General features: G+C 51.0%; 1 protein-coding gene across 1 annotated transcript in view; it reads right to left on the reverse strand.

Moving 5' to 3' along the window:
* Positions 1-12,632, reverse strand: part of LOC118371846 (dixin-like) — an 82,705-nt gene that overhangs the window by 19,600 nt on the left and 50,473 nt on the right. The window contains exons 10-14 of the mRNA XM_052517402.1: positions 8,462-8,512; positions 6,689-6,793; positions 2,758-2,811; positions 2,444-2,515; positions 2,252-2,362 (exon numbers count right to left, since the gene is read on the reverse strand). Of these exons, the coding sequence (XP_052373362.1) occupies positions 2,252-2,362; positions 2,444-2,515; positions 2,758-2,811; positions 6,689-6,793; positions 8,462-8,512 (393 nt within the window). The remainder of the gene's footprint in view (positions 1-2,251; positions 2,363-2,443; positions 2,516-2,757; positions 2,812-6,688; positions 6,794-8,461; positions 8,513-12,632) is intronic.

A 12,632-nucleotide genomic window follows, 5' to 3' on the forward strand; every position in this document is an offset into this window, starting at 1 on the left:
TCAGTGGCTAAACTCTCCAAGGCAGCTTCGATAAAACCCTCAGTGGCTAAACTCTCCAAGGCAGCTTCGATAAAACCCTCAGTGGCTAAACTCTCCAAGGCAGCTTCGATAAAACCCTCAGTGGCTAAACTCTCCAAGGCAGCTTCGATAAAACCCTCAGTGGCTAAACTCTCCAAGGCAGCTTCGATAAAACCCTCAGTGGCTAAACTCTCCAAGGCAGCTTCGATAAAACCCTCAGTGGCTAAACTCTCCAAGGCAGCTTCGATAAAACCCTCAGTGACTAAACTCTCCAAGGCAGCTTCGATAAAACCCTCAGTGGCTAAACTCTCCAAGGCAGCTTCGATAAAACCCTCAGTGGCTAAACTCTCCAAGGCAGCTTCAAAAAACCCTCAGTGGCTAAACTCTCCAAGGCAGCTTCGATAAAACCCTCAGTGGCTAAACTCTCCAAGGCAGCTTCGATAAAACCCTCAGTGGCTAAACTCTCCAAGGCAGCTTCGTTAAAACCCTCAGTGGCTAAACTCTCCAAGGCAGCTTCGATAAAACCCTCAGTGGCTAAACTCTCCAAGGCAGCTTCGATAAAACCCTCAGTGGCTAAACTCTCCAAGGCAGCTTCGATAAAACCCTCAGTGGCTAAACTCTCCAAGGCAGCTTCGATAAAACCCTCAGTGGCTAAACTCTCCAAGGCAGCTTCGATAAAACCCTCAGTGGCTAAACTCTCCAAGGCAGCTTCAAAAAACCCTCAGTGGCTAAACTCTCCAAGGCAGCTTCAAAAAACCCTCAGTGGCTAAACTCTCCAAGGCAGCTTCAAAAACCCTCAGTGGCTAAACTCTCCAAGGCAGCTTCGATAAAACCCTCAGTGGCTAAACTCTCCAAGGCAGCTTCGATAAAACCCTCAGTGGCTAAACTCTCCAAGGCAGCTTCGATAAAACCCTCAGTGGCTAAACTCTCCAAGGCAGCTTCGATAAAACCCTCAGTGGCTAAACTCTCCAAGGCAGCTTCGATAAAACCCTCAGTGGCTAAACTCTCCAAGGCAGCTTCAAAAAACCCTCAGTGGCTAAACTCTCCAAGGCAGCTTCGATAAAACCCTCAGTGGCTAAACTCTCCAAGGCAGCTTCAAAAAACCCTCAGTGGCTAAACTCTCCAAGGCAGCTTCAAAAAACCCTCAGTGGCTAAACTCTCCAAGGCAGCTTCAAAAAACCCTCAGTGGCTAAACTCTCCAAGGCAGCTTCGATAAAACCCTCAGTGGCTAAACTCTCCAAGGCAGCTTCGATAAAACCCTCAGTGGCTAAACTCTCCAAGGCAGCTTCGTTAAAACCCTCAGTGGCTAAACTCTCCAAGGCAGCTTCGATAAAACCCTCAGTGGCTAAACTCTCCAAGGCAGCTTCGATAAAACCCTCAGTGGCTAAACTCTCCAAGGCAGCTTCGATAAAACCCTCAGTGGCTAAACTCTCCAAGGCAGCTTCGATAAAACCCTCAGTGGCTAAACTCTCCAAGGCAGCTTCGATAAAACCCTCAGTGGCTAAACTCTCCAAGGCAGCTTCAAAAAACCCTCAGTGGCTAAACTCTCCAAGGCAGCTTCAAAAAACCCTCAGTGGCTAAACTCTCCAAGGCAGCTTCAAAAAACCCTCAGTGGCTAAACTCTCCAAGGCAGCTTCAAAAAACCCTCAGTGGCTAAACTCTCCAAGGCAGCTTCGATAAAACCCTCAGTGGCTAAACTCTCCAAGGCAGCTTCGATAAAACCCTCAGTGGCTAAACTCTCCAAGGCAGCTTCGATAAAACCCTCAGTGGCTAAACTCTCCAAGGCAGCTTCGATAAAACCCTCAGTGGCTAAACTCTCCAAGGCAGCTTCGATAAAACCCTCAGTGGCTAAACTCTCCAAGGCAGCTTCGATAAAACCCTCAGTGGCTAAACTCTCCAAGGCAGCTTCAAAAAACCCTCAGTGGCTAAACTCTCCAAGGCAGCTTCGATAAAACCCTCAGTGGCTAAACTCTCCAAGGCAGCTTCAAAAAACCCTCAGTGGCTAAACTCTCCAAGGCAGCTTCAAAAAACCCTCAGTGGCTAAACTCTCCAAGGCAGCTTCAAAAAACCCTCAGTGGCTAAACTCTCCAAGGCAGCTTCGTTAAAACCCTCAGTGGCTAAACTCTCCAAGGCAGCTTTAAAAAACCCTCAGTGGCTAAACTCTCCAAGGTAGCCTCAAAAGTAGCTGCATTTGTTGCCTGGCTCTTTTCTAAATAAAAGCCAGGAGACTTACCCCAGAGGGAAGGGGTGTGGCCGTGAGGTGGGGCGGGGCCTGGTCACCATGACAACTCATCATCTCCTGCAACATGTTGTCTTTACACTCCAGCTCTCTCTGCAAGCCAGCCTGTACACACACATGATGTATATGTAAAACTGAAAAAAAGAACAAAGATCTGTGGTGTAGTGTCTGTCTGTGTGTCACTACCTTCTGCAGCTGGCTCTCCTCCAGTTTGTGTTTGTGCTGCTGCAGCAGTCGGTCCTTCTGTCCAAGTTCCTTCTACATACAGACACACACACACACACACACACACACACACACACACACACACACACACACACACACACACACACACACACACACACACACACACACACACACACACACACACACACACACACACACACACACACACACACACACACACACACACATTAATGGAACATCCTGCTCCCCTGTACAGTTCCAGGTTGTAGACCTCAGAGAGAGAAAGAGAGAGAGAGAGGGGATGTGTCTCTTACCTTGCACTCACTCAGCAACCTGCTCCTCTCATCCAACTTCCTCTGTAGCTCCGCCTATGACACAACCGACTGGGTCAATGTGGATGGGAGTGTGTGTGTGTGTGTATGTGTGTGTGTGTGTAGAAGGAACTTAATAGCTACTGCGGTGAGACAGGTAGCCCCACTATCAGTGAATTGTCAGACCTCCTCATTGACCTGATAGCCAGAACACATCCATTAACATTCTTGTGTAAGAGGAAGTTGGTTTGATGTTGACGATGGTTGGGAAGTAAAGGATTACATGTCATCTGATTACCAAAAAACGGTAACCAGTTACATTAACAGCTAAAATATTGTAATCAAATAAACCCTCGTAGAGAGCTCCGGACTGGAGGGCGACTCTGGAAGCTCTGGACTGGAGGGCGCCTCTGGAAGCTCTGGACTGGAGGGCGACTCTGGAAGCTCTGGACTGGAGGGCGCCTCTGGAAGCTCTGGACTGGAGGGCGACTCTGGAAGCTCTGGACTGGAGGGCGCCTCTGGAAGCTCTGGACTGGAGGGCGCCTCTGGAAGCTCTGGACTGGAGGGCGCCTCTGGAAGCTCTGGACTGGAGGGCGCCTCTGGAAGCTCTGGACTGGAGGGCGCCTCTGGAAGCTCTGGACTGGAGGGCGCCTCTGGAAGCTCTGGACTGGAGGGCGCCTCTGGAAGCTCTGGACTGGAGGGCGCCTCTGGAAGCTCTGGACTGGAGGGCGCCTCTGGAAGCTCTGGACTGGAGGGCGACTCTGGAGGGAGGAGACGCAGAGACAGCCTGATGCGTGGGGCTGCTACAGGGCCCACCAGGCTGGGGAGACCTACAGGAGGCCTGGTGCGTAGAGGAGGCACCGGACGAACCGGGCTGTGGCGGAGCACTGGAGCTCTGGGGCGCAGCCTTGGCCACCACTCATTCAGGCTGGATGACCACTTTAGCCCGGCTCCAGAGTGCAGGTCGAACCGGGCTGGGGAGATACACAGGATACCTGGTTCTGGGAACAGGCACAGGACTCACCAGGCTGGGGAGACATACAGGAGGCCTCTTCCTTGGCCGAGGCACCGGATAAACTGGGCCGTGGAGGCGCACTGGCGGTCTGGAGCACAGAGCACACCGGCTTGTGAATGCTCCGCCGCGACACCGTGAGCATCACCCTATAGCACGGGGCCTGACCTCACATGTTAGCCACGGTAAGCACGGGGAGTGGGCTCAGGTCTCCAACCTGACTCTGCCACACTCCTCGTGTGCACACTCAAAAAATGTTTGAGGCTGCCTCTCGGGCATCCTTGCCTCTCTTGACAACAAGGTAGACGAAATCCGAGCAAGGGTTGCCTTCCAGAGTGACATCAGAGATTGTAACGTTCTGCGTTTCACGGAAGCGTGGCTCACTCGAGACACGCTGTCGGAGTCGGTACAGCCACCTGGTTTCTTCACGCATCGTGCAGACAGAAACAAACATATTTCTGGTAAGAGGAGGGGCCTTATGATTAACGAGTTGTGGTGTGATCATAACATACAGGAACTCAAGTCCTTTTGCTCACCTGACCTAGAATTCCTTACAATCAAATGTTGACCACATTCGATTATAATCACAGCCGTATATATCCCCCCCAAGCAGACACATCGATGGCCCTGAACGAACTTTATTTGACTCTATGTAAACTGGAAACCACATATCCTGAGGCTGCATTCATTGTAGCTGGGGATTTTAACAAGGCTAATCTGAAAACAAGACTCCCTAAATGTATTAGCATATCGATTGTGCTACCAGGGCTGGTAAAACCCTGGATCATTGTTCCGTGACGCATACAAAGCCCTGCCCCGCCCTCCTTTCGGAAAATCTGACCATGACTCCATTTTGTTGCTCCCAGCCTATAGACAGAAACTAAAACAGGAAATGCCCATGCTCAGATCTGCTCAACGCTGGTCCGACCAATCTGATTCCACGCTTCATAATTGCTTCAATCACGTGGATTGGGATATGTTCCGCATAGTGGCAAACAATAACATTGATGAATTCGGTGAGAAAGTTTATTAGCAAGTGCAATGGTGATGTTGTACCCACTGCAACTATACAACATTCCCCAACCAGAAACCGTGGATTGATGGCAGCATTCGTGCAAAACTGAAAGTGCGAACCACTGTTTTAAATCAGGGCAAGGCGACCGGAAACATGACCGAATATAAACAGTGTAGCTATTCCCTCCGCAAGGCAATCAAACAAGCTAAGCGTCAGTATAGAGACAAAGTAGAATCAAAGTTCAACGGCTCAGACACGAGAGGTATGTGGCAGGGTCTACAGTCAATCACAGACTACAAAAAGAAAACCTCCCCCGTCGCTGACCACGATGTCCTGCTCCCAGACAAACTAAACAACTTCTTTGCTAGCTTTGAGGTCAATACAGTGCCAACGACACGACCCGCTACCAAAACCTGAGAGCTCTCCTTCACCGCAGCCAACGTGAGTAAAGCATTTAAACGTGCTAACCCTTGCAAGGCTGCCGGCCCTGTAAGGGAGGGCCTTGTATGCTTGCTTGTGGGTTGTAGCAGTAACAGTGGTTTAGGTCTTTATCACCCCCTAGTGGCGAAGGAGACATGATGATAAATGTTAGGCATCACAGAAAGAAAAAAATCACAGGCAACAAGAAAAGCAGCATGGCTTCCTGCTTGTTTATAGCCTCATACAGTTGGTTAGTGCCAGCTTGTTGTGGTTGTCCTGAGGTGGCATATATACAGCAGTCATGACAACAGATGAAAACTCTCTCGGGAGGTAGAAGGGTTGGCATTTGACCATTCGGTATTCCAAGATGGGTGAACAATAGGTTGAGAAGTCTGCTGTTGATGAAGAGACTCTTCCCCCTCTGGAATCCCTGAATCCAATGACCCGTCTGCTCAGGTGAATAGAGAATCCATGGAGTTGGATAGTCATGGGGGGTATCTTGTCCGAAAGCCATGTTTCAGAAAAACAAATCATATTGCAGTTACGAGAGTCCCGTTGATAGGAGGTCATCCATCTTATTTTCAAATGATTGGCCAATAGAATGGAGGGAAGTGGTGGCCAGTTTTCCATTTGCTTTAGTCTCAACAGGACGCCTGATCTCCTGCCTCTTTTTTTGCAGGCGTTCCCTCTTGGGGGTTCCCTCTTGGGGGTTCCCTCTTGGGGGTTCCCTCTTGGGTAGCCCGTAGATTGGCTCGGAGGTACATAAAGAGCCCAGGGCGGATGAGTCAAAGCCAAAGCCGAAATTGAGGTTAGTAACTGCCGATCTAATGTTCAAAAGTTTTTGTCGATCGTAAGAAATTATTGCGAATACATTTAGTGAAAATATGAGATTACAGTTACCTCTTTGATTACTGTTTAATTCATAAAGGGTGTTTCTCTATGATATGATATTCAGAATTGAAAAAAGGTGTAAGTTTAAGTTTGTTCAACCACTATGACACACCAAATGCATTTGGATGAATCCTTTTTGTCTTCTTCTACAAAAGGGAAATTAATCCAAAATTAACTGATGTTATCAGATGACCTTACTGAGTTTGGTTAAGGACACAAGTCTGTTGCTCTTTTGACTTCTACATGGAACAGACCTGTGCTGACAATTTAGCAAAATACCAGCCCCTCGTGTCATGTCGGGCAGCCCTGTTTATCACTGCAAACTTGTAGCGCTGGTATTTGGAAGTCTCTGCCATGTACATAGGCTGACAGTATGTGGCCTTCAGATTGCAGGTCTAAAACCAAGGCAAAGCAACGGGCGAGGTACTGTTCCATGTTAGCCGTCATGGGCAGCCTAGCTGTATGGAGAAGGTGCTTTCTGTATCCATGAGAGTCCATATATCCATGACCTATCAAATGCTTGAATTATTCTCACCTGTAATGTGATTTGTTGATTCAAATAAAGTTTTTGAGTGAGTGTGCGGTATGTGTCATACGTTGAGGCTGGTGAGTTGGTCCTGGGTCATGCTGGCTCTGAGCTGCTCCTGTTTTAGCTGCAACATACACTCCTCCTGGGCAAACAATCTTTGCTGCTGTGCCTCCTATATATACATACATACATATATACACACACACGCACAGAGAGAGCACACACACACAGAGAGAGAGAGAGAGAGAGAGAGAGAGAGAGAGAGAGAGAGAGAGCACACAGAGAGAGCACACACACACACACACACAGAGAGAGCACACACACACACAGAGAGAGAGAGAGAGAGAGAGAGAGAGAGAGAGAGCACACAGAGAGAGCACACACACACACACACAGAGAGAGCACACACACACACACAGAGAGAGAGAGCACACAGAGAGAGCACACACACACACACAGAGAGAGAGAGCACACAGAGAGAGCACACACACACACACAGAGAGAGAGAGAGAGAGAGAGAGCACACAGAGAGAGCACTTATTTATTTTTTACTATTTGCTACATTGTAGAATAATAGTGTAGACATCAAAACTTTATAAAAAACAATGTTAGCTGGCTAGCGTTAAGTTAGCTGGCTAGCGTTAAGTTAGCTGGCTAGCATTAAGTTAGCTGGCTAGCGTTAAGTTAGCTGGCCAGCGTTAAGTTAGCTGGCTAGCGTTAAGTTAGCTGGCTAGCGTTAAGTTAGCTGGCCAGCGTTAAGTTAGCTGGCTAGCGTTAAGTTAGCTGGCTAGCGTTAAGTTAGCTGGCTAGCGAGTTCAAATAATGACCATATCATATACAGAGCCTTGCAAAAGTATTCACCCCATTTTTCCTATTTTGTTGCATTACAACCTGTAATTTAAAGAACACCCTCTGTGTAACTCTTTATCCACAATATAGCAGGGGGTGTAAAGCCAGAACACCTATGTTTTTCTATCAGCAGACTATGATCGATAATGTCAAAAGCTGCACTGAAGTCTAACAAGACTGCACCCACAATCATTTTATCATCAATTTCTCTCAGCCAATCATCAGTCATTCGTGTAAGTGCAGTGTTTACTGTGAAATAGCATTGTATCTGGTCAAACACTATTTTTTCCAGAAGTTTACTAAGGGTTGGTAACAGGCTGATTGGTCGGCTATTTGAGCCAGTAAAGGAGGCTTTACTATTCTTGGGTAGCAGAATGACTTTAGCTTCCCTCCAGGCCTGAGGGATCAAACTTTACTATTCTTGGGGAGCAGAATGACTTTAGCTTCCCTTCAGGCCTGAGGGAACACACTTTACTATTCTTGGGTAGCAGAATGACTTTAGCTTCCCTCCAGGCCTGAGGGATCAAACTTTACTATTCTTGGGGAGCAGAATGACTTTAGCTTCCCTTCAGGCCTGAGGGAACACACTTTCTAGTAGGCTTAGATTAAAGATACGGAGAATAGGAGTGGCAATATCATCTGCTGTAATCCTCAGTGATTTTCCAAGTTGTAAGACTCCGGTGGCTTGTCATTGTTGATAGACAATCATTTGTTCATTATTTCCACTTTACGGAATTCAAAATTACAATTCTTGTCTTTCGTAATTTGATCAGCTATACTTGTATGTGTCAGCGCTTGTTGCTGGCATGTCATGCCTAAATTTGCTAATCTTGCCAATGAAAAAAATCTTTATTAAAGTAATTGGCAATATCAGTAGGTTTTGTGATGAATGAGTCATCTTACTCAATAAATGAGTTTGCCTTTTTGCCCAGAATTTCATGGTAACCTCCAGTCAAGGTTTGAATATTGGTAAGCTGTGTGTTAGACTCACCTTGACTCCACGCAGGTTCCGTACCTCCTGTTTACAACGCAACAGCTCTCTCTGTAACAACACAACCATCACACACACACATTTTAGTCATTTAACTTCCAGTTAGTGCATTCATCTTAAGGTAGCTAGGTGGGACAACCACATATTACAGTCCTAGTCAGTACATTCATCTTAAGGTAGCTAGTCGGGACAACCACATATCACAACCATAGTAAGTACAATTTTCCTCAATAAACTATTTATCAGTAAGTAAAGTCAGTGATAGTAGAAAGTAAAGTCAGTGATAGTAGAAAAATACAAGCTTTTCTGGTGTGGGGGGGGGGCAGCATTTTCCTACAGCTGGCCCTGCTTTCCACCTGGCTACCTCTACCCTGGTCAACTGCCCTGCTTTCCACCTGGCTACCCCTACTCTGGTCAACTGCCCTGCTTTCCACCTGGCTACCTCTACCCCGGTCAACTGCCCTGCTTTCCACCTGGCTACCCCTACTCTGGTCAACTGCCCTGCTTTCCACCTGGCTACCTCTACCCTGGTCAACTGCCCTGCTTTCCACCTGGCTACCTCTACCCTGGTCAACTGCCCTGCTTTCCACCTGGCTACCTCTACCCCAGTCAACTGCCCTGCTTTCCACCTGGCTACCCCTACTCTGGTCAACTGCCCTGCTTTCCACCTGGCTACCTCTACCCCGGTCAACTGCCCTGCTTTCCACCTGGCTACCCCTACTCTGGTCAACTGCCCTGCTTTCCACCTGGCTACCTCTACCCTGGTCAACTGCCCTGCTTTCCACCTGGCTACCCCTACTCTGGTCAACTGCCCTGCTTTCCACCTGGCTACCTCTACCCCGGTCAACTGCCCTGCTTTCCACCTGGCTACCCCTACTCTGGTCAACTGCCCTGCTTTCCACCTGGCTACCTCTACCCTGGTCAACTGCCCTGCTTTCCACCTGGCTACCCCTACTCTGGTCAACTGCCCTGCTTTCCACCTGGCTACCCCTACCCCGGTCAACTGCCCTGCTTTCCACCTGGCTACCCCTACTCTGGTCAACTGCCCTGCTTTCCACCTGGCTACCTCTACCCCGGTCAACTGCCCTGCTTTCCACCTGGCTACCTCTACCCTGGTCAACTGCCCTGCTTTCCACCTGGCTACCTCTACCCCGGTCAACTGCCCTGCTTTCCACCTGGCTACCTCTACCCCGGTCAACTGCCCTGCTTTCCACCTGGCTACCTCTACCCTGGTCAACTGCCCTGCTTTCCACCTGGCTACCTCTACCCTGGTCAACTGCCCTGCTTTCCACCTGGCTACCTCTACCCTGGTCAACTGCCCTGCTTTCCACCTGGCTACCTCTACCCCGGTCAACTGCCCTGCTTTCCACCTGGTTACCCCTACCCCGGTCAACTGCCCTGCTTTTTTTTTCCACCTGGCTACCTCTACCCCGGTCAACTGCCCTGCTTTCCACCTGGCTACCCCTACTCCGGTCAACTGCCCTGCTTTCCACCTGGCTACTCCTACCCCGGTCAACTGCCCTGCTTTCCACCTGGCTACCTCTACCCCAGTCAACTGCCCTGCTTTCCACCTGGCTACCTCTACCCCGGTCAACTGCCCTGCTTTCCACCTGGCTACCCCTACTCTGGTCAACTGCCCTGCTTTCCACCTGGCTACCTCTACCCCAGTCAACTGCCCTGCTTTCCACCTGGCTACCCCTACTCCGGTCAACTGCCCTGCTTTCCACCTGGCTACCCCTACCCCGGTCAACTGCCCTGCTTTCCACCTGGCTACCCCTACTCCGGTCAACTGCCCTGCTTTCCACCTGGCTACTCCTACCCCGGTCAACTGCCCTGCTTTCCACCTGGCTACCCCTACTCTGGTCAACTGCCCTGCTTTCCACCTGGCTACCTCCTACCCCGGTCAACTGCCCTGCTTTCCACCTGGCTACCCCTACCCCGGTCAACTGCCCTGCTTTCCACCTGGCTACCTCTACCCCGGTCAACTGCCCTGCTTTCCACCTGGCTACCCCTACTCTGGTCAACTGCCCTGCTTTCCACCTGGCTACCCCTACTCTGGTCAACTGCCCTGCTTTCCACCTGGCTACCTCCTACCCCGGTCAACTGCCCTGCTTTCCACCTGGCTACCCCTACCCTGGTCAACTGCCCTGCTTTCCACCTGGCTACCCCTACTCTGGTCAACTGCCCTGCTTTCCACCTGGCTACCTCTACCCTTTTCAACTGCCCTGCTTTCCACCTGGCTACCCCTACTCTGGTCAACTGCCCTGCTTTCCACCTGGCTACTCCTACCCCGGTCAACTGCCCTGCTTTCCACCTGGCTACCTCTACCCTGGTCAACTGCCCTGCTTTCCACCTGGCTACCTCTACCCCAGTCAACTGCCCTGCTTTCCACCTGGCTACCCCTACCCTGGTCAACTGCCCTGCTTTCCACCTGGCTACCTCTACCCCGGTCAACTGCCCTGCTTTCCACCTGGCTACCCCTACCCTGGTCAACTGCCCTGCTTTCCACCTGGCTATCCCTACCCTGGTCAACTGCCCTGCTTTCCACCTGGCTACCCCTACCCCGGTCAACTGCCCTGCTTTCCACCTGGCTACCCCTACTCTGGTCAACTGCCCTGCTTTCCACCTGGCTACCTCTACCCCAGTCAACTGCCCTGCTTTCCACCTGGCTACCCCTACTCTGGTCAACTGCCCTGCTTTCCACCTGGCTACCTCTACCCCAGTCAACTGCCCTGCTTTCCACCTGGCTACCCCTACCCTGGTCAACTGCCCTGCTTTCCACCTGGCTACCCCTACTCTGGTCAACTGCCCTGCTTTCCACCTGGCTACCTCCTACCCCGGTCAACTGCCCTGCTTTCCACCTGGCTACCTCTACCCCGGTCAACTGCCCTGCTTTCCACCTGGCTACCTCTACCCCAGTCAACTGCCCTGCTTTCCACCTGGCTACCTCTACCCTGGTCAACTGCCCTGCTTTCCACCTGGCTACCCCTACCCTGGTCAACTGCCCTGCTTTCCACCTGGCTACCTCTACCCTGGTCAACTGCCCTGCTTTCCACCTGGCTACCCCTACTCCAGTCAACTGCCCTGCTTTCCACCTGGCTACCCCTACCCCGGTCAACTGCCCTGCTTTCCACCTGGCTACCTCTACCCCAGTCAACTGCCCTGCTTTCCACCTGGCTACCTCTACCCTGGTCAACTGCCCTGCTTTCCACCTGGCTACCCCTACCCCGGTCAACTGCCCTGCTTTCCACCTGGCTACCTCTACCCTGGTCAACTGCCCTGCTTTCCACCTGGCTACCCCTACTCCAGTCAACTGCCCTGCTTTCCACCTGGCTACCCCTACCCTGGTCAACTGCCCTGCTTTCCACCTGGCTACCTCTACCCCAGTCAACTGCCCTGCTTTCCACCTGGCTACCCCTACTCCAGTCAACTGCCCTGCTTTCCACCTGGCTACCTCTACCCTGGTCAACTGCCCTGCTTTCCACCTGGCTACCTCTACCCCAGTCAACTGCCCTGCTTTCCACCTGGCTACCTCCTATCCCGGTCAACTGCCCTGCTTTCCACCTGGCTACCTCTACCCCAGTCAACTGCCCTGCTTTCCACCTGGCTACCCCTACCCCGGTCAACTGCCCTGCTTTCCACCTGGCTACCCCTACTCCAGTCAACTGCCCTGCTTTCTACCTGGCTACCCCTACCCTGGTCAACTGCCCTGCTTTCCACCTGGCTACCTCTACCCCGGTCAACTGCCCTGCTTTCCACCTGGCTACCCCTACCCTGGTCAACTGCCCTGCTTTCCACCTGGCTACCCCTACCCCAGTCAACTGCCCTGCTTTCCACCTGGCTACCCCTACCCTGGTCAACTGCCCGGCACCCCCCACAGCAACCTGCCCAAGCCCCCACCATTTCTACTTCACCCAAATCCAGATAACTGATGTTCTGAAAGAGCTGCAAAATCTGGACCCCTACAAATCAGCCGGGCTAGACAATCTGGACACTCTCTTTCTAAAATCATACTCAAAACATTGTTGCAGTCCTTATTACTAGCCTGTTCAACCTCTCGTTCGTATTGTCTGAGATCCCCTAAGATTGGAAAGCTGCCGCGGTCATCCCCCTCTTCAAAGGGGGAGACACTCTAGACACAAACTGCTACAGACCTATATCTAGGTCGCAG

This window comes from Oncorhynchus keta, unplaced genomic scaffold (assembly GCF_023373465.1).
Source record: "Oncorhynchus keta strain PuntledgeMale-10-30-2019 unplaced genomic scaffold, Oket_V2 Un_scaffold_7763_pilon_pilon, whole genome shotgun sequence".
In the NCBI taxonomy this organism is placed as follows: Eukaryota; Metazoa; Chordata; class Actinopteri; order Salmoniformes; family Salmonidae; genus Oncorhynchus; species Oncorhynchus keta.